The sequence below is a fragment of the Pleuronectes platessa genome, chromosome 6, assembly GCF_947347685.1.
Source record: "Pleuronectes platessa chromosome 6, fPlePla1.1, whole genome shotgun sequence".
Taxonomy (NCBI): Eukaryota; Metazoa; Chordata; class Actinopteri; order Pleuronectiformes; family Pleuronectidae; genus Pleuronectes; species Pleuronectes platessa.
Window position 1 is genome coordinate 28,591,292 of NC_070631.1, and position 22,596 is coordinate 28,613,887.

General features: G+C 40.2%; 1 protein-coding gene across 1 annotated transcript in view; it reads left to right on the top strand.

Moving 5' to 3' along the window:
* ephb2a (eph receptor B2a) overlaps positions 1 to 22,596 on the top strand; it is an 85,818-nt gene that overhangs the window by 22,572 nt on the left and 40,650 nt on the right. Inside the window, exons 3-7 of the mRNA XM_053425502.1 lie at positions 3,105 to 3,260; positions 13,636 to 13,971; positions 14,164 to 14,288; positions 17,340 to 17,502; positions 17,814 to 17,922. Coding sequence (XP_053281477.1) covers positions 3,105 to 3,260; positions 13,636 to 13,971; positions 14,164 to 14,288; positions 17,340 to 17,502; positions 17,814 to 17,922 — 889 coding nt within the window. The remainder of the gene's footprint in view (positions 1 to 3,104; positions 3,261 to 13,635; positions 13,972 to 14,163; positions 14,289 to 17,339; positions 17,503 to 17,813; positions 17,923 to 22,596) is intronic.

A 22,596-nucleotide genomic window follows, 5' to 3' on the forward strand; every position in this document is an offset into this window, starting at 1 on the left:
ATTTAGCCACATGTTGTCTTTTAAACGCTGGCTATCGAGGTGGTGTCCTGTAAATGGTGTGGGCTTTGTAGATAATTGGCAAACTTTTTGGACAAAACCTGGTTTTGTTAGGAGAGGCAGCATTTATCCCACTTGTAGCACTTTGTAGTTTTGGTTTATTTTTGAAGAAATTGTACTTTCTTGCTTCTTGTTGTTCTGTGTTTGTACCCTCGGGGTTGAATGCACTTATTGTATGTCGCTTTGGATAAAAGCATCAGCTAAAATAAATTTAACCAGGAGTGTGGTGTATAGGGATCGAAAGGGCACATGATCTCCCTTAACTTTTTCGCTTTGCCCTGTGAATCCTTCTGTAAAATGAGCGGATCAAGGACAATGAGTGCTGAGTGTTTAACACGGAGTGAACAACAAAATACTTTTTCACTGAAGTCCAATCGAAGGCTGTATGCCTGATATGCCGAGAAACTGTCGCAGTTTTCAAGGAGTCCATCATCAGCCGTCACTTTACTACGAAATATGCTAACTACACTAGCAAGCAGTCAACACAAGAACGGGGAGCTACGGCTCAGAGGTTGGCGGCTAATTTACAGACTCAGCGGGAAAAAAATCACAGACAAACTGCGATTCAAGAGTAAACTACCAAGGCAAGTTTTTTGGTGGCATTCGAAATAGAGATAAAGCCTTTCTCCGGAGGGGAGTTTTTGTTCAATTGCCTTGCAAAGAAGTCCACAGGCTTCTCTTTCAAGTTAGGGTGTTTGGTGTCGAAGTGCCTTTTTAATTTGCATGGCTTCATGCTGTCATTTGCCAGGACCTCGGCACACAAAACACACTGAGGACGCTGCTCAGTCGTGCCAGTGACAGTGAAACTAAATTGCAAATAGCTCTCGTCAAATTTGCGAAGCTTTGGCTTCCTGGCAACTGGCGCATCGGTTGCCTGACTTTTACGAATCAGAAAATTGTCCACAGTTGTGTTTGTTTGCTGATACAGTGTGTGTGAAGTTAATAAAGTTCTAATTGCAACGTTGTGGTCTTGTGAGTGTGTTTGTATGTGTGGCTGTGAGCAGTGGTGGAGGAAGTACTGAAGTTTAGTACTCAAGTAAAAGTACAAGTACCCAGGAAAATATATACTTAAGTAAAAGTAAAAGTACTACATCAACAATCCTACTTAGGTAAAAGTAAAAAGTACTTACTTTTAAATTGACTTTAAGTATTAAAAGTAAAAGTACTCACGCAATAGGTTGTCTCAATGTCTAAGCTGTGCCATTTTGATAAAGAATGTAGATGTAGCTACTGGTAATACTCATGCCTCTACAAATGTCACTACTAGTAATAATTATAAGCAACAACATTTGTTTATTGGAAAAGTTGGTGTACTTATTGTGCTTACCCTCTGTAATACTGTTCACACTCTATCTTCAAATTCTGCGGATGACAAGTTATCTACCAGGTATTATCTGCAAAGTTAATACCATTAAGCCAAACCAATAAAGACAACATGTTATATCTTTAAATCTTTTATTTAATTGTAAACGTGTAAAAAATGGAAACATGAAACATGAAAAACAACTGTACAACTGGTCAGAACTAGGCAGATCTTAGAATGCAAAATTTAAAATGAAGGAGCTTGAAATTAAAATTTCACCATTGGTCAGGCAGCCAAAATATTCATCTTCTGAATATTTTGAAATGGTTTAGACGGAGGAGAAATGTTATACTTTATTTTGAAAAGGTAGTTCCTGAAAAACGAAAAAGATCGCTAAATGGCAGGTGTGCCTCGTTGTTGCATGAAAAAGCATTACTTTTAGTTGTTTAGCTCCTGGCTGATAAAGGCACAAGGTTTTTGGTTATTTCGTTACTTGTTGTCATTATTATAAACATAATTCTAAACGTCTTTTTGCGGTGTAAGGACACGTGTGTGTGCAGGGTGCAGGGTGTCGTCTCAGTGAGGGTGAGCGCTGACCATGCCTGGGGTTACTTTTATACTAGGAAGGGTACGTGCAACTCGCGTTCAAATGATAACACTCCTCTTTTGATTGGTGGATCAGGAACGAAACAGTATTTGATTTGTATGTGTCTGTTCAGCCCCTTGCATTTCGCCACTGAGGGAGCTTTACTAACATGCGACAGGTCGGCGGTCATTTTGTAAAAAAATGTCTCCGTCTGTTACATCGCACCCACCCTGGAGAGTGTTCCCCCAGCTTTGAGAACCACTGTGCTACAAAGTGTTAAAGCCCCATGAAACAAATTGTGATTGGTTAATATGGGCTATACAAATAACATTTGATTGATTGATTGATTGATCAGCCACTTCCACAAATATTTTCCCATCTATCTTATATTACACAATGAAATGAGGCCTGGTCTGAAAACATCTATACACCAATACTTGGTTTGGGTGTGGAGAAGTGATGCAATGGCACCACCTACAACACTAAACATAACGGCTCCTGGACCACTTTTCAATAGTTCACAGTTATGAATCATGGCACAAACTCTGTTACTCACAAAGTATTCATTCTATACAGATGGAAAATCTATTATATAATAGTGAAAACAATTTGAGTAGTTGTATAACAACAATGGTTTGAATGAAAAAATTAGAATGATTATTTTCTTTGCTTAAGATTGAGATCGTGATTCTCTCTCAGTTTTTCTTTCAAAATAAATGTTAATTGTGCTAAATGAGCTGGTCGTGAAAGCAAGGTAGACCTTGGACAGGTCACAAGTATCACAGGACCAACATATACAGACAACAACCATCCACACCTGCAGTTAACTAAGAGTTACCTGAATTACTTTGGACTTAGATAGATGGACATCTATGTTCATGTCAGTTGTCATGTTTACAAAAAAAGTACTACAATCCAGATTTTATAATCTGACTACTAGTTATCTGAAGGTTATCACATTGAAACAGTCAATAACCAATCTAATCAAAAAGCGGAATGAAGTCATAATACCATTGTGGATTGATTTGACATTAACCTGTTTGTCTTTTACTATTTTATGGTGTACCATTGGATTTGTTCCTAAGCCTAATCTTTTTTCTCTCTCTTTTTTCCTATTTTCACTATGTTCCCTGTACCGGCTGTTTATCCCCCTCACAGCTTGTGTATCAGGTTTCTTTAAGGCCTCACAGGGAGACCAAAAATGTCTGCAGTGCCCCATTAACAGTCGAACCACAAGCGAGGGAGCAACTAACTGTGTCTGCCGCAGCAACTTCTACCGCTCTGACTCTGACCCTCCGCAGATGCCCTGTACTAGTATGTATATACCAACTGTCATGACATTACATATATGGTTTGCAGTGAACCAGCTGTGAACAGCAACTCACATAATTTAATAGAAGCAATTCTAGGGTGAGATCTCAAAGGGTATTAAGCCCCTAATGAGAATGTGACATGCATACAGTTGCTTGCAGTACCTCACAGTGTTTAAAAACCTTTGCTAAATCACAAAATCTACTTGATTACACTTAATACTTTAATATTTTTCTATGTAAAATGATTTAATTTGTGATGGTAATACATTTGATAAATAATTAATATGAAATATACTGGTGTCCCTCAATCCACTGGTGCTCATGGAAGGGAATACATACTTAAAAAAAACTATTTTGAGGAAAACTTATATCGAAAAAAGAATGGCATGAAGAATCAAGTTCCAGGCACTCAAAGTGGTTTGAAAAATGTAAAAGGCCTTTGTTCAAATTAAATTGGGGCTTTAAAATAAGCCAACAGGTATCAGATTATTCCTTCATAGGGGTTTACTGACACACAGAGACAAAGAGTAAATATTTGCAGTCACTAAAGGTGTGCAGGGTGAAAACATGCAGTATTTTACCTTGCCTTTAGGGGCATTGCACAATAATATAGAAAATGGAGAAGACAAGGTCCTCCCACATTTTTAGTATTGTTTGATATAATGTTTACCTAACTGCTACATTTTAGTGTTTGTTATCTATCATGGATTCTGCCTTCATCTCTCTTCTTGCTGCACCATCCATAATGGTGTTCATGATGGCCAGCTCCCTTCATTTACAAATCAATATTTTCGATCGGTCATGCCCTGAGAGGTCAAAGAGAAAAAGAAAATGTGTGTCAGTCTCTGGAGAAGGTTTTTACTGTTAGTTTGTTTTAATTAGGGCCCGAGCACTCACTGTGCGAGGACCCTTTCGCTTTTTATTTCAATTTTTAGTTCTGAGTTCACAGCGTTTAAGACCTTTTGTTCAGTAACAACCATAGACTGAATGAGTAACAACACACTAGACGAAAAGCAGAATTTCCGTCAAAGGAAATCTCTTGGAACTCACCTAATCCCTTGCAGTTAGTGACTGTTTACAGGACGTGACTTCCACGTTCTTCCGCGACGATAAACGTAGGGAAGTGAAGTAAACGGACCGCGGGGGGGGGGGGGGGTCAAGAGAACAATGGGGGGGGGGGGGGGGGGGGGGGGGGGGGGGAAGCCACGGAGCGAAGGTGTGATCTAATTAGCATATGAATCAGGGTGAAGCCACTGGTAAGAGCCTCTCTCGATTCACTATTGGAGGAAACCACAGACCCTTCAAACAAAAAGTAACTCGTGATTGGCTGGTAGAAGTGTTGCAATTGGTCACTCTGGGTCATTGCAGTACACACATGGGTAAACCCCTCCCACACAATATTAATAATAAAAATGTATATATAGTTGTTACTAATAATGTATATATTAATATATATTATAATTTATTAGTAAGCCTTTACCAAAAGCACTTCAGTTAATTAACTATACATGCATTCATGTGATGCTTGATGTTATGTGAACATATTCATAAAAAAAAAAAATGTCATAAAAAACATGAACAAGGTATATGATGAGTCAAAGCTTTAATTACATACAGCACAAATATTGTACAAACACAACTGGCCTAGCCAGTGAAAAACTAATCAGGTGAGGCTTGAAATGTCTCTTTGCAGCCTCTGGATCACACGTTCTTTGTGGGACTCTGTCAGAATCTGCCCCAGTGTGTAGACATCTGTGGTGTGTAGCTGTGAGATCAAGTGTAGCTTTTAGTCTTATTTGAAGTGTGGCACACAGGTCGGTGAGCTCCTGGCCGTGGAAGGATGGATCCATGTCATCTGTCCCGCTTCAATCGGCTGTAATCACAATCAGTACAATTAGCACAGTTCAATGACAACATACACCTACATGCAACTGAAAAATGATTTAATGAATCTAGCCTTACCCTCTTTCTTCTCCAACGACTCCTCAATGCTGCTGCAAGGTCCAGTTGGGTGTACTGGAAGCTCCTTCACACTGGCTCATAGTGTGACTTAGTACATGATAGTAGGGGAGAGCGGGATAATGTGGGGCATTTTTTACATTTGCTCCCCTCTAGGCGAGCTAAAATTATATATCAGTAAAATTGACACATTTCCCATTAATTCAGGATGTTTTCTAGAAATGGTAATGATCAGAATGTCTTCAGGACAAAGGGCAGTGAAAATATGATTGTTGTTAAAAAAATTGGTCTTGTGTCCCACTTTACCCCAGCTACGGGGTAAAGTGGTCCACTAACTTTTTCCACTTTAAAACTACCATAACAACACATGTTTTAATAGTTAAAATCCCGACAGCTAGATTGACAACCACTAATATCGGACTAGTAACAGAGTCATGGGGATTGGTCAATTAAGCACATTTATGATTACTAGCTTACCGGCACTTTGTTTCTCTGTCCAATTGGAAGGGACAGGGATATTGTTTTTCTCTGCGTTTTCAAATGCCAGTTCACGGCACTTAACTGGAGCAAGGCCATGGAACTGGTCAGCTAGTTGTTTCAAGTGTTTGGCAAGCTCCTCCTCCATCTCATCTGTGAATATTCTCTTTGCCTCAGCTACTGCACCCCAGGCTACTGATTTAACTTTCCCTTTCTCTTTTTTCTTTATGAATCTTTTGAGGGTTGTCTTATCAATATTTCTATCCCTTCCAGGTTTTCTTAAGGACTTCTTTCCTTGCATGACCTCAGCGGCTGCACTCTCCATCTCTGTGAGGGGTGTTTGGCCCCAGGTTGTCTTCCTGGTGTATAGTTTCTTGGCATGATGGCTTTTCTACAATGTTTATGACATTAAAAATAAAACATATATAATGTAATATAACACTAAATTATGTTTAAGACTAAACTTAACTTGTGCTTCATGGTGGGGTAAAGTGAGACAGTTTTTAACTTTACCCCACAGCATTTGTCCCACTTTACCCCAAAGCCACCTCTTTGCCAATCTCTTAGCAATTCAGGCTAATCTTCAGCTAGCATCAATCACATGGTTTTATATGTTGGAAGTTCACCAACATGTTTTATATAAGTTTTTCTACCTGAATCAATTTGTTTTGACACAACAGTTGATTAAGTTAAAAGCAAGAGAATTTACTTTTTCATGCAAAAAACACACTTTTTGTGTGTTTGGCAAAGGGGAATGGGAGGGGCTTGAAAACATAATGGTCAAATTACCACAAATGTGTTCCGTTGCCTAGATACAGGGGGTGTCTCACATTACCCGATCTCCCACATTACCCCGCTCTCCCCTACAGGCAGCCTGAAAACAGCATGAGTAACATGATTTTATTATTAATAAACGGAAATAGCCTCGCTGCATCACCATCGGAAGATCCACAGCAAAAAAACAAATTCCTAAACAGTTACTTGCATACAATGGCGTCGTTTGCCGCACTGCAAATCCGGATTTTCAGCGAGTCTCGGCCTAATGTGCGGGAATCAGGCTGTGAAAACACAATGATGAAATGGATCACAAAGTAATCCTGGAGAGTCTATTTTGAACAGCACGTCTATTGTTAATCTTACCCTTGCTCCGGTTTGTTGTGCCGGCCATTTGCATCAGAGGTGTGAAGAGACCGAGATTTTCCTATAAAAATACAATCGGAGAAAGTCAGGTTTATGAAAACACTTAACGAGAACCAACTGTTAAATTTAAGCAGTTCATACATATTTAAACATGCACTAGTTCTGCTCAAGCACTAGATGCTCTATTCTTCTTTTAGCTGCTTTCTCGCTAATCCCACAGTTGTCAAAAAGCTTATAAGATCTAGGAGTTAGCTTACTTATGACTTATCTTTTTAGCTCTTATCGTAATTTAGGGACTTTGGGCCCGTCTTCTCCATCTCGACTCGTCCACACCGGGCCCGCGGCTTTGCTTTCCCACGCACTCATCTCCTCCTCCAGGGAAACAGTGTAGTGTCGACTTCATTCGTTCGGACCGAGCTAAACATGAGCCAGAAGTTTCATCATGTTTGCGCGAGACTGACGCTTCATTCACGAGGCTGTGATTGGACGAGCCCATCAGGTGATGACGCAAGTGAGTGACGTGAGGTTTTCAGAGTAAAACTGTCCTTTTCATTTTAAAACAGCGGTTATAACAGTTTTTAAATTGTACTTTTATATGGGATGAGTATGTGACTGAGGACCCGTTTATTCTTTCTGGTGTTAAGTAAATGTACTTACATGATTCTTGCTGATCCGTGTTTGAACTCTCATAGTTGAATGCTCTCATTGTAAGTCGCTTTGGATAAAAGTGTTGAGTGTTTTAATTAGAGCTGTGAAAAATAACGCGTTAATGCGTTATGATTAAATTACAGGATTAATTCGTTGTTTTTTTTTAACGCATTTAACGCATGCGCAGAAGGACCTTCCAATTCCGCCGCCTCTGCACTAGTCGCCGCTCTAATGCAGTCAGACGGCAGCTGCCATTCAAACAAACAAACAACATGGATAATTCTGATGAACCTGAGGACCTTCTGGACGGGAAGATCATGTTCCAAAAAAACAAAGATCGAACATTCAGTAAAACCAAGGTGATATGCACACTCTGCGAGAAGACGTTATCGTTTCACCGTAGCAATACCCGCCTAACCACCGCAACGCGAAGCGAAGCATGTGTTGGTCGGCGAGGGGCGTTCAAGTGGAATGCGCCAAACCAGACTCACTCGCCGGACACATTGTGCAAAAGAAGCGGTCAGCTTTACTGTCAGAGAATTTGAACAAGTTAGTTTGCCTCACCAACTGGCTAAAGACCGAGTAGCTAAGAGGGCCTTTAGAGGCATTAGATTGTATCATGGTGTGGTTAATGGTTGTGTGACAAAAAATATAAAAAATGTCAACCATCCTATGGCTAAGAAGCTCAAATAATTTCTGTTTAATTTTAAAAAAAAAAGTTTTATTCAACCACACAATGGCTAAGGAACCCGAATTCTGTTTAGGATGAAGATTATATTAATGTTCCATATGGAAAAGCAATGATAACTGCTGAAGAACTGCTGAGTTGCAGCACAAAAGAAAAGTTAAATGTCATAAATCTTGTTTTCACAAAAATATTCCGAAAAAATCGGTAATGTGATTAATCATGATTAATCCATAGAAACCTGTGATTAATTTGATTAAAAATTTTAATCATTTCACAGCCCTAGTTTTAATGGAATACTGAGAAAGTTTAATAACAACAATAAGACAATTGAAGTTCAAATTATGAGGGAATTTTTGAGTCAACAGCTTAGTTTGCCATGGACATGTTAATATGGTGCTGTATTTGCCAGTATTTTGGGAGGACAGATATTTCTATTGAAAGCCAGTAAAAGTTTGGAGCTTACAATGCACAGACTAACAATACCCAGCATGATTTCTTCCTGTGAGCGGATTGCTGGTAGATGTGTGGTTAACAGATCCACTGTTTATTTAACCAACACAAGTGAAAACGTAACTGTAATCATGCCACTCTGCACAGTGGTTGAGATTTAGGATAGTATTCATGGGCAATTTAGACTGAAGAGGTGGTTTGTCGGTTCTGTCCAGGGAAACAGACTTACTGAGCCTCATTGTTTTGGAGTATAATAAAATGTTGAAATAAAGTGCATTGTTTCAAATTGACCTTTGCTCATGGTATACAATGTAATTCATTATAGCACACTTACTTACTTAAGGGAAACAATTTACAATTTCAGGTTTTATATTTATTTGAAGCCTGGTGTACTTACACCAGATAGTTTAGTTGTTACCTTTTAGAAAAGATGTTATATGCACTGAGGGAAACAATCCTGTTAGCATTTTTACAGCTCAGAGCATTGTCATTTGCATGTGAAAGCCTCCCCCAAGCTTAGGAGCAGGGGGGCACCTCCTAACATTCACAGGCCTGTAAAACTGCCAAAAACTGGTAAACCCGCCTCAATTCCTGACAATTTTCTGTGCTGCCTGCAGATTCCTGTGAACAGCCATTAACCGAAAATTCTCCCAAAATTTCCTGCAACAGTCAGTGACACAAACTCTTCTTTTCATGCAGTGAACAGACCCAGAGGAGCTGATATCCAGTTTGTTCGGTTAGTAAACTTTTGTTTTATTTTACAGTCTTTATCTTAACATGTGATCACTAAGCTCCACAAAAATAACTGTGGGTTTCTATATTTTCTGACCAGAGAAGAGGAAACTGTTAGCATGCTAGTTACTGTCGCAGTGAATGTGATTTACGATGCTAACCAAGCTAGCTAGTTTGCTAATAGCATTGCAATGCTTGGCAGTTCCCTCAGGGCTGCTAACCTGTGTTAATCAGCTGTTCAAATTAAGCTAAATTAAAAAGCAGGGCTGTTAACCTGTGTTAACCAGTTGTTTAAATTAACCTCGATAAAAGGTACATTTAAAAAGTCCATGATGATGTGGTGATATTGCCCCCCCCCCCCCCCAATAAACTGAATTGTAAACTGGCGGATGAATAATAGTAATAAAACTGTTATGCTATGACAACAAGCAAGAAAACACCGCCTGAGGGATTAAGGAATTACGGTGTAGTGCAGCTCATGTACTCTTTCAGGTAGATGTGCATGTGGTTTGTCCAATATCCCTAGCCTGGATGCCAGACGAATTTAGCCCCGCCCACAACATTTGAGGTCGGGAAGTTCGGTCTGGAGTCGCTCCGTTGGGGAGAAATTATGCCCGAACAGAAACTGTTCGGATCGATCAGATTGTCAGGGCGGGCTTTATACGATGATGGACAGATGATCAACATTAACGTAATCAACCACGTCATCAAAGTGCGCTTGGGTTGAATTCGTTTTCAATAAACATGCCTGCCGCTGGAGAGCTGTGATGTGTAGATGCTGCCGTTGAGTCTGTTTTAGAAGACATCGACAGCGCATTCATTTTGAAAGAGGAACAGAGAACGCGGAGGCGACGCCAAAGTGCCACGCTAATCCCTATCGCGCCGGCGCTTGGCTGTTCACACCGGCCGCTGAAGCGACGCTGAACCGCCGGGCAGCGCTAATAATATCACCTGTTGATCCAGTAGTATTCAAGCATATACTTACTTGTTGCTCCAACATTAAGCAACAGCGTCCCAACATTTGTCTTTTTTGGTGTTGTCTTTATACAACATGTTCCGAGGATCATACAACTCACTGTACTTCACCACTTCAATTATTAATTTAATGTCATCCATGTTGAAGAACTTCTCCGCTGTTTGCTCCGTTAAATGTCGGGTGTCGAGGGTAAATTACGTATTCTCCACTCAAGCCTATGTGGAGAATACGTAGCCCCCCTCTCTCTCTTTTTATCTTTATCACTGCTTGTGATGCTGTAGTGGATGGGCAGAGGGGGACATTTAATAATGTCATTGGTAAAATTAAAACTCCAGTACAACAGAAGGTGAATTCAAAGTATGGGATGTATATTTGATCATTTATATCATATAAAATATGTCATCAATATCGTTTAAAATCATTTTTCAGTGTGTTTCCTGGCGCGATACGCTCGTGTCAAGCGCAAAAAATAGACTCGACGCCGAAACGATCGCTGCACGGCGCGAGGCATCCTTGGCGCAGCGCGGTGCTTCAGCCTCCGGTGTGACCCGCAGAAAGGTTTAACATGGGAGTGGATGAGACCAGCTGTTATTTAAGGCTTGGTGCTGCGCTTAAGCGTCGCTTTGGCATTTTTTTTTTTTCAGCCCAATGGAGTATCAGACTCACATTCTGACTAGAATTGTGAGTATGACAACTTCAGGCTACAATATCCCTTTTCCCCCAACGCTAACCGGGTTCCAGTTCCAGGCTGGTGCAAAGTGCTGGTTCGCAGTTGCTTTCTAAGAGGTTACGTTAGGGTAGGATCAATCGAAACCAATTTTCTAAACCTTTAACTAATAACTGAAATTGTCTTCCTAGATCTACAGCAATGCATGTATTTCTGTTCATTGTTAAAAAATAATACAATAAAATATTAAACATTGTGGGCCCTAATATGTTTACTGTCTTATATAATTTTATTCATAATATATGTAATATAAATAATAATATATAAAGTTATATAAAATACATCAAACGTTTATATTACCAAGCACACATTAGACTTACAATACAGTATTAATGACTGTTTTACATAAGAAAGTACATAAATATTCAACTTGTGTGTTAATACGTTGCGAGATTTTGGTCCCCCCCAATGTTCACTTCATGCCTACGGCCTTGTGTTTAAGTCAATTCTTACATGTGGTTAAACTCTAGCATTAACTTTCTGTGTTTTGTTGTTATGACCTGCTGGATGTCTAATACTAATAAGGTACAACTTCGTGTGTAAGTCTATGTAGATTTGTAGTGAAGCTGTCAGATTATACAGACAGTGTAGGAAAAGTTACCTACATTAGATTCTTATAGTTACATTAAGTTTTACGATTTCTCCTGGGCTGATGTTGTTTGATTTCTTGGTTCTTGGTCTTTATTTATACTTTAATCTGATTATTCAATTCTGATGTGCTAATGTGTGATTGTATTCATTAATTCTATTTCTCTCTACCGACGTCCTTTTGTATGCTTTTTTTAATCATCCATGAATCTACCAGAGGCAGATGGACTGAAGCTTTAGTTGATGATGATGATGTGAAACAACTGGACCTTATCCAACTATAACATGACTGGTGTCAACAGACGGAAGACCTCATGTATGGAGCAGAATATTTGGTGCCATTCTTCTGGATGTGGAGGAGAGAGACTGGATAACAACATCCTTAATTCTTTAATGAAATGTGATGATGATGTCAATAAACCACCTTCAGTTTCTTCTGAGATGACAGACCAACAGAACTTTGTGTTTGATTCTCTATATTTTCAGGTTCAGTTTCTTACTTTTACTTAATTTCTGCTGTTTTTAAAACATAACTTGCAAATAATTTATCCACAATTAGTAAATGGATCAACTTCAGCAGTGATAGCCTTCACAGATAAGTGTTTACCAATGTGACATGAAGAGTCCTCAATTGTTAACAGCTGGAACTGTACAACCTGAAGTTCACCGGGATAAGTTGTGACTTCCATAACAAATATTTACTTCTTAACGCTTTAAAAGTATGTATTAGTTATACAAACTCTTAAGTGTTTATTTAACCTCTTATATTTATGATTAAACTGAACTGAGGTCATTTTCCATTGACTACAGATATCTTGCCTTTTTTTGCACATTTACTCTTTTCTTCCTTACAGTAAATCAAACAGGACATTTTGATGAAATTAATGTTCTAATTGTCATACCATATTGTAATAAGAAACATAAGGAAAGTATTAACTCATATCTTAACTATCAATGGTTGATTTGATTAAAACCAAAATGTAAAATGCCTGTGATTAATTTAAAAATTCCAACACCTTAAATGGTGTGTATTTATATGGCACTTTTCTAGTCTTGATTACCACTCTTTACAGTTCAGTTTTACATTCACCGAACCTTATATCACATTAAACTACATTAATTCATTTATATTCCAACAAAAATTAAATAGTTGTGGATCAAGGTAAACATGATCTTCAATGTAGGAAGATTAATCTCTAGTGCTTAGAATTCAGAAAGTATAATTTACAGAAGAAATGTTAGAATTGAGAGAGCACAATAGTAAAGTAGTATAGTCTTACAGCACTTGATGCAGTTTTCTGTTCACTATAAGAATAACGTCCAAAGCCCAGCAAATCACAAGCTGGTCTTACATATAAAATGCTTAACAGTGTGTGGTTTGACTGTAATGATGGTGATGGAGGAAATATGTAAACAGTCCAGGATCCATTATTCATCACAGTTCATGTAGCAGCTCATATCTGTTCTGATGTCTCTTCATGTTCTGACGAGTAAAAAAAAGGTGTTAGAAAATATTTTACACAACACTATTTAACGTTAGCTCCCGCACTATCTTCAGCTGCAACTCATTACTGCTCTGAAATATGTGAACATGTGCACCACTGGCTTTTCAAATGATTAAACATGAACTTTACCTCAGATGATGAAGCCAACTGTGTTAGCAGCTAGTTCTCAGCGCAGTCCGAAGCTCGTCGTGGTCAGTGGCCGTGTAGGTGGGTGTGTTTACAGTCCTCGAGTTGAGAGGTCAGAGGTCAGACCCAGCTCTTCCTTTTTTATCCAAATATGGTAGAGTTCTGCTCAGCCTGGCGACAAATCTTCAAGATGGCACTGATCAAATTCTAAGATCTTGGCTTCAAAACGAAAGTTCACAAACCAATGGATGATGTCACGCTTGGTTGCCACGTGGTTCTAGATAGGGGAAGTAGATCTAACTATTACTATAGTAATTTACATTACTATAAGTTTTTTTTTTCCTTTTCTTTATCTTCCAGCTGTCCCATCAGCTCCACAAAACGTCATCTCCATAGTAAATGAGACCTCTCTGAGGCTGGAGTGGAGCCAACCACAGGCGGCTGGTGGCCGAGAAGATGTGGTCTACAACATCATATGTAAGAGCTGTGGCAGTGGACGAGGCGGCTGCACCCGCTGTGGAGACAACGTACAGTTTGTCCCACGCCAGCTGGGACTCACCGACACCAGTGTCCACATCAGCGACCTCCTGGCTCATACCCAGTACACCTTTGAAATACAGGCTGTCAATGGAGTGTCAGACCAGAGTCCATATTCACCACAGTACACATTTGTCAACATCACTACCAACCAGGCTTGTGAGGCTAAGCCTTTTTTTGCACAGGATAACCTTACTTAATTGACTTTTTAATGATTTGATTAGTGATCATAAGTAGATCTAAAACTCTTAGTTCCAATTGCAGTGTCTGTTTCAGCTTCACTGCCCATCAGCTTGTCTGCCCATCAGTACTTACTCAACTGCCTCTAACACTTTCATACTTTTTCCTCAGCACCATCAGCAGTGTCCATTATCCACCAGGTCAGCAGAACTCCTAATAGCATCACACTGTCCTGGTCTCAGCCTAATCAGCCCAATGGAGTTATCTTGGACTATGAACTGCAGTACTATGAGAAGGTACAATATTTTTCATAATCAGGTTTTATTGCCAAGCAGGTTTACAGATACAGAAAAATAAAAATAAAAAACAAAGAAAAATTAATTAAATGTAAGAATGTTTTCAATATGTAAAGTTAGTCTGTTATTTGCAACGGGAGGTTAAGTGTCACAGGCAGGGACATCAGTCCAGTTCATTGATATGGTCCCAGGTCTTATGATGAGGCCATCAGCAGTCGGGATAAAACTGTTGTGTCAAAGGTGGAAGGGGTCGGCCACAATCTTACCTGCACGCGTCAGAGTCCTGGAGACGTACAGAACAAGGCATTCAAAAGACTTCATTACCACAGAAGTCAGGGCGACAAGTCTGTAGTCATTAAGTCCTGAAGTTCTGGAGGGATGGGGATGATGGTGGAGGATTTGAAGCATGTTGGCACATGCCATGTCTCAAGTGAGGTGTTAAAAATGTCTGTGAACACTGGAGACAGATGATCGGCACAGTGCTCCAGTTGTTTTGCGGGGGTTCTGTCTCCTGAAGAGCTTGTTAACGTCCTTCTCCAGGATGGAAAGGGGTGACACTATGGTGGAGGGGGAAGGGGGCACTGTTGTGGTCATGCTGAGAATCACAGACCCCTGCTGAGCTGGTATGGGTGATGCTCTTGGGTGAGGGCTGGTCATCGTGGGAACAAGATTCTGGGCCTATATACAAGCAGTCTCTGTGGGACCCCTTCCTCTCTCAATTCATGATGTGCCTCCTGCATATTTAAAAATACATTTCTATTGAAAACAGAGTCAGCTGTACAAATGAATCTGTAGTGTTTGTTGGGATAGTCACTAATGAACAATACATACAAAAAAAAGTAAATATGAAATCTCACCACATTTCAATTATCTTTTCTCAGACTTATGACTACTGTCACTTTACGATAGTTAAATGAGGTTTCTTTTGAGTATCATGCTTAAAATAACATTATTTAACATTTATTCAGGTATTTCATACGTTTTCTTACTTTGTTTGTGTTTTGTCCACTTGCATGTGATTTCTTAAGTTGCTGTTACTGCCCTGCTAAACTTTTACTTGGACTCTTTAGACCTGTCCCTGTCCCCAGTCCTAAATGCTTCTCCTTCACCAACCTTGACTGTCTGAGTTTGGCTGTGAAACAGGGTCAGCGCAGTCAAAAGATGCTTGAAGGTCCTCCACAACCTCCCAAGTCCACTTCAAGCCAATTACATTTAGCCGTCACTGGCCATGCAATATTTGGGTCACGGGCTCTCTTCTAGCAATGTTCCAAATATTACACAAGCAAAAATAAAAAATAAAGTATATAGAATAGAATATATATATATAAGAAATAAATATATATATACACTTAAAAAGAGTAGTTAAAATATGGTTAGACAAATATGGTGCAGAGTTTAGAGGAATTAGTGCAGATTGGAGGAGTTTAAAAGTCTTATGGCCTGGGGGATGAAACTGTCTTCGGGTTTGGGCCCGGATGCTGCGGTACTGTCGGCCAGATGGCAACAGGCAAAACAGTTTATGGCTGGGTGAATAGGGCCTTTAATGATCCGGTTGGCCTTCTTCCTACACCCCTTGGTATAGAGGTCCTCCATGGATGGCAGTTCCATCCTGGTGATCTGCTAAGCACCCTCTGTAGAGCCTTATGGTTCAGGGCAGTGCAGCAGCCATACCAGGTGGTGATGCGGCCAATCAGGATACTCTCTATGGTGCACCTATAGAAGTTGCAGAGAATCTTGGAATCCATGTTGAGCCTCTGCAGCCTGAGGAGGAAGAATAGCCGCTCTCTGGCCGTCTTCCTGAAGAAGTCTGTGTGGTGGGCCCAGGTCAGGGTTAGGGTCACTGATGTGTGCCCCAAGGAACCTGAAGCTGCTGACTCTCTCCACCGTAGTCCCGATGATGGAGAGGGGGGGGGGTTCTACACCTTGTCTCTACCTGTAATCCACGATCAGCGCCTTCGTTTTGCCAACGTACAGATTGAGGTTGTTGTCCAGATGCCAGGGCTCTGACCTCCTTTTTGTAGGCCATCTCATTGTCGCCGGTGATCAGGCCTATGACGGTCGTGTCATCAGCAAATTGGATTATCGTGGTTGGAGCTATGGGTGGCCACGCAGGCATGCATGAACAGGGAGTACAGGAGAGGACTGAGCATGCAACCCTGGTGTTGAGTCAGTGGAGGTGAGTGCTACTGGGCAGTAGTCGTTCAGGTAGAGGGTTTTTTATTTTTTCTTCAGAACAGGGACAATGATGTTCTCCTTGTAGCATGTGGGGACAACAGACTGAAGCAGTGACAGGTTGAAAATGTATCTGCGAGCTGACCTGCACACACCTTGAAAGCTCGGCCAGGGATGCCATCAGGTCCAGGAGACTTGTGTGTGTTAATCCGGTTAAGTGATCTCCAGATACAGAGAAAAAACTAGATCCAATAAACTCAAACGGCTAACATCAAAAACAAGGTAAACACCAGCAGAAACTAGACACTCACTTCAGAGGGATGATAGAGGAGAAACGACAACAAACTAACAAAGACAAAGGAAGGCATAGAGACTTATACAGGGAGGAAGGGGTAATTGGACATAGGTGAAACACACAAGGAACAGGTGAAGACAATCATAGGGGGAGGAAATGGGACATGGACACACAAGGAGAAAAACTACAAAATAAAATAGGAAAATAAAAACTCAGAGAACACAAATCCAAAACATAAGGAAAACACAGGCACAGGCAAAACAAACCAAGAGTCAATAAACCAAAACCAATAACACTCCTCATACAGGAGGCGAAGTCAGGAGTAATAAGTTCATAGTCATGACAGTTAACACAAAAAACAAGACAGAAAAGTGTGCAAAAACATACTGAGGCGGACGTTCGCTGCATCATCTTGGATTAAGGAGCCGATGACAAAAGCAGTTCCTCCACATGTCTCCCATATTTGATAGAGACAATATTACTGCTCTAGTGACTCATTTATAGTTTTAAATAGTTTTCAGCAATTACCTAGAGATTTCATCTGATTATGTTTAGGTTTATAATTTGTGATGAATGTTTTTCAGAACCAGGCAGAGTGGAACTCATCTCTAACAAGGAGTCAGACCAACACTGCACTCATACAAAGCCTGAAGCCTGGAACTATTTACATCTTTCAGGTTCGAGCTCGGACTGTTGCTGGGTTTGGACGCTTCAGTGGCAAAATGCACTTCCAAACGATGACTGAAGGTAAGATTGACAATAATAATTCAAGTTCAATTTAATTAATTTCAAATCAATAAATTTTTATTTGTGTAGATTATTATTATTATTATTAACTGAAGGCATATAACATAGTCAGGTTGAATCTTACAATATTATTGAGAGAAACTCAAAACTTCCAACCAAAAGTTCCCACCATGAGCAAGCACGAGGTGACAGTGGAGAGACAAAACCTGGAAGTAAAGAATGAGAAAACTCTTATTGGTTATCATGCCATGGAGGAAATGCGCATGTAAAATGTTGTTTTTCCCTATTTTTTTTTGTCTTTTGACCTGTAGATGAATATAACTCCAGTATCCAGGAGAAGCTCCCTCTCATAATTGGTTCAGCTGCTGCAGGGGTGGTTTTCATCATTGCCATCTCTGTCTTTATCATTGTCTGCCACAGGTGAGTCTGTAATATTGCAAAACATGAAGTGATCATATTGTTTTTTTAATAATCTCCTTTATGTTTTTGGCAGTGAAAGAACCAAAATACAGCATCATTAGACATACTAATAAATGCCCTACAGAGCTGAAGTGCAATTATGAGATAAATTCCCTGGGAAAGATATAACGACGCGGCTCTCCCCTTTCTCCCCCGCGGGGGGGAGGGGTCGCGGAGCCGCAGAGCGAAGGTGCAATCTAATTAGCATATGAAGTCAGTGAAGCTGCTCTTGAGAGCTTCTCTCGACTTACCATTGGAGGAAGACACAGACCCTTGAAACGAAAAGTTACTCGTGATTGGCTGGTAGATCTGCTGCTATTGGTCACCCTGGGTCATTGCAGTGCAAACATGGGTAAACCCCTCCCACACAATATTAATAATAAAAATGTATATATAGTTATTACTAGTAATGTACATATTAATATATATTATAATTTATTAGTAAGGCTTTACCAAAAGCACTTCAGTTAATGAAGATTAAACATTCATTCATGTGATGCGTGATGTTATATGTTGAGCATATTGTACAGGGAAAAAACATGAACAAAGTATATGTTGAGTCAAAGCTTTATTTACATACAGCACAAATATTGTACAAACACAACTGGCCTAGCCAGTGAAAAACTCAGGTGAAGCTTGAAATGTTTCTTTGCAGGCTCTGGGTCATACGTTCTTTGTGGGACTCTGTCCGAATCTTCCCAAGTGTGTAGACCTCTGTGGTGTGTAGCTGTGAGATCCAGTGTAGCTTCTATTCTTATTTGAAGTGTGGCACACAGGTCGGTGAGCTCCTGGCTGTGGAAGGATGGATCCATGTCATCTGTCCCGTTTCAATCAGCTGTAAACACAATGATTACAATTAGCACAGTTCAATGACAACATACACCTACAGTGCTGTGAAAAAGCATTTGCCCCCTTCCTGGTTTCTTATGTTTTTGCATATTTTTCACACTTAAATGTTTCAGATCATTAGACCAATTTTTATATTAGACAAAGAAAACCAGAGTAAATATTAAATGCAGTTTTTAAATGATGAGTTCATTTATTAAGGGAAAAAAGCTATCCAAACCTACCTGGCCCTATGTGAAAAAGTGATAAATCATGAATGAATTGTGATTATCAACATTTTTTGGAAAGCTGAATTCAATTTCACTAGCCACACCACGGCCTGATTACTGCCAGACCTGTTGAATAAAGAAATCACTTAAATAGAGCCTGTCTGAAAAAGTGAAGTAGGCTAAAAGATCTCAAAAAGCAACACATCATGCCTCGATCTAAAGAATTCAAAAACAGATGAGAAACAAAGTAAATGACATGTATCAGTCTGGAAAGGGTTACGAAGCCATTTCTAAGGCTTTGGGACTTCAGTGAACCACGGTGAGAGCCATTATCCACATATGGAGAAGACTTGGAACAGTGGTGAATCTTCCCAGGAGTGGCCGGCCTACCAAAATTACTCCGATTACTCGACGATTCATCCAGGAGGTCGTAAAAGACCAGAGAACAACATCTAAGGAACTGCAGGCCTCACTTGCCTCAGTTACGGTCATTGTTCGTGATTCAACAATAAGAAAGAGACTGGGCAAAAATGGTAACCAACAAAGCATTTCATAAAAACATCATCGTAACAACAGTCAAACATGGTGGTGGTAGTGGGATGGTCTTGGGCTGCTTTGCAGCTTCAGGACCTGGACGACTTGCCATAATTGATGGAACCAAGAATTCTGCTCTTTCCCAGAAAACCCTTAAGGACAATGTCTGGCCATCAGTTTGTGACCTCAAGCTCAAGCGCCCTTGGGTTATGCAGCAGGACAAGGATCCGAAACACACCAGCATGTCCACCTCTGAATGGCAAAAAAAAAAAAAAATGAAGGTTTTTGAGTGGCCTAGTCAAAGTCCGGACTTAAATCCGATTGAGATGCTGTGGCATGACCTTAAACAAGCCGTTTATACTAAAAAACCCTACAATGTGGCTGAATTAAAACTATTCTGCAAAGAAGAGCGTGCCAAAATTCTTCCACAGCGATGTGAAAGACTCATTGCCAGTTATCGCAAATGCTTGATTGCAGTTGTTGCCGCCAAGGGTGGCACAACCTGTTATTAAGTTTAGGGGGCAATTACTTTTTCACAAAGGACCAGATAGGTTTGGATAGCTTTTTTCCCTTAATAAGTGAAATCATGATTTAAAAACTGCATTTTGTATTTACTTGGGTTATCTTTGTCTAATGTTGTGCAATAGTAGTAGTAGATTTGACGTTGGCTAATTATTAATAATCATGAGAAATGATTATTAAAATAGAAATTATTTATGAAAAATAATTAAAAATTATAAAGCTAGTAATTAAGAATAGTAAAATAATTAATTAGAAATGATACAGTTATCAATTAATAATGGTTAAATAATTAATGAAAACAATAAAATTATCAATTAAGAATGAAACAATCTGTAATTAATGCTTATCGTTGCGGGGCACCACCCTGGTTACAGGGACCAACTAGTCAAACTATAGTTATCAGTCTCAAGTGATAAAAGTTAAATTAATAATCTCAATATTTAATATTAATGATTATATAATAAACAATGAAGGGTTTTAAGTTCGAGCACAGGCTATAGTAATCCAGCTGCATTCACATACACATGTACAAATAATCACAGAAATACAAATACTTTAATTACAAAAGTATTTATTCAAAAGGGGAAATAAAGTTAATGTTATTTCAATGATTCTTCATTTAACAAACTCCAATATTTCAAAGAAGGCAACAGCAGCAGCAGCACTTATCACAATGGTCACACATGTAATACTGAGTATCTACTGGTGTGTGTGTGTGTGGTCGTGTGTGTCTGCCTGTCTGTGTCTCTATGTGTGTGTGGGTGTGTGTGTCTAAAGAGAAAAGGGAGTGGCTATTGCGTAATGACGAGATCACGTAGTGACGTAGTCTGGCCAGGATCAAGATGTTACGTTCACGTACTTTCAAGATGGAGGTTTATGACCCCGGTGACGACATGAGGTCGAAAACAAGATGGCGGTTGGTCGCCTGTTACACAAAGGAACTTTAGACAAAGAGATTTCTTATCTCATGGTTCTGGCGCCGAATGGCGTCGAGATGTATTAAGGCTCTTTAAATCTAGAATTTTCTATGTAACATGAAATAGGTAAGTGTAGGTCGGGACGTGTGTAAAAACAGGTTTAGGAGAAAAGAGAGAGAGAGACATCAAAAACATCGTCTGAGACCAGCTACAGTGACTTCACCACTCAGTACACAAATTAGAGTTGAGCACCGATCTTTTAACAGGTTAGGTCTCTGCAAACTTAGTCGGACGATAACAGTGCTGCCGGAGGCTCTCTGTCACGGCGCGAGGCACTTTAAAACATTCGCCAATGTAAACAAGGAGCCGGAAGTGACGCATCGTTTCCTCGTGTTACACGGCTTAAAAACAGATCAGCGATCTACAAACAAACACACTCAAATAAACATGACACGCTAAGTATTTAAACTAGTCTCTGCCCAGACAATAAAGCCTCTTACTGTGACCTTCGCGGTGTTGCTTGCGTGCGACACGCGGATTTTCCAGAAGTCCAGTGAATGATCGTGGCCTCTCAAGCTCGGTGGCGCTGGTTCCTTGGTTGCAGCGGCGTCGACTGGGCCGAATAGGAACGGATTCGTCTTGCTCCTCTACGGGATGAAACAGCTGTGGCGCAGTTGTGGGGATCGTGAAAAAGAAAGTCTTTGTCTCGGCCTGCGAGTGGGCTTCCTGTGGCGATCTCTTTCAAGTTAAAATAAAAACAGTCTTTCAAAATAAGATTCAACTTAAGATAAAAGAAAATAACTCTGGTTGCCTCCTTTATAGCTGGAACATCTGGGAGGCCCCGAATGGGTCTGGTCGAAATCCTTAGAGAAATGGCGATTGCCTCCTTTAGCAACTAAACCATCTAGCTAGACCGGGAACGGTTTATTGACGTCTTCAGAGAGCAGGAAATGGCTGATAAACTAAAAGTTAAGGTTGCCCCCTTTAGCAACTAAATCAGCTGAAGACCCGGAGGGGTCTGTTGATGTCTTCAGTGCAGGGTAAATGGCAGCGATTTTTGGAGTGCCAGGGCTTTTAAATTACCTGAGAGGTCCTCCTCCTTGAGGAGTTGGTCATAGGACATGCTGGCTTTAAGCCAATTGAGTGTCAGGAATGGATCTGAGTGGGCGGGGCTTGGAACTCAGCGGGGGTTCCAAGGAATTCCCAGAACATTTTCCACCACCAGGGGGAGATTCTTAAGCCTGCAGGAGGATGTTTTCCCGCCGAAAGTTTAACAACCCTTTGTTCCTCTCGGCTCCAGTGTCTGGTGCCCCCCCCCCCCTTGGGCTCTTCAGACCCATCAGGGGTTCCGTGTTCCTGCGGGGGCCTTGAAACCTGCTGGGGTTTCTCGAAACTGCCAGGAAAAGTACTCACAGGTGGATAAGAATGTTCCACAAGGCCTTGATTTACACAGGCCTTTGTTTAGATTTTCTTTGGATAACCTCTGACCTGTGTCTTGTGGTCATCCGCTTGGCTCTGGCCCAACACTAATATTAAAATTTGTTTGATGATCTGAATCATTTAAGTGTGACAAATATGCCAAAAAATAAAAATAGTATAAATAGTAT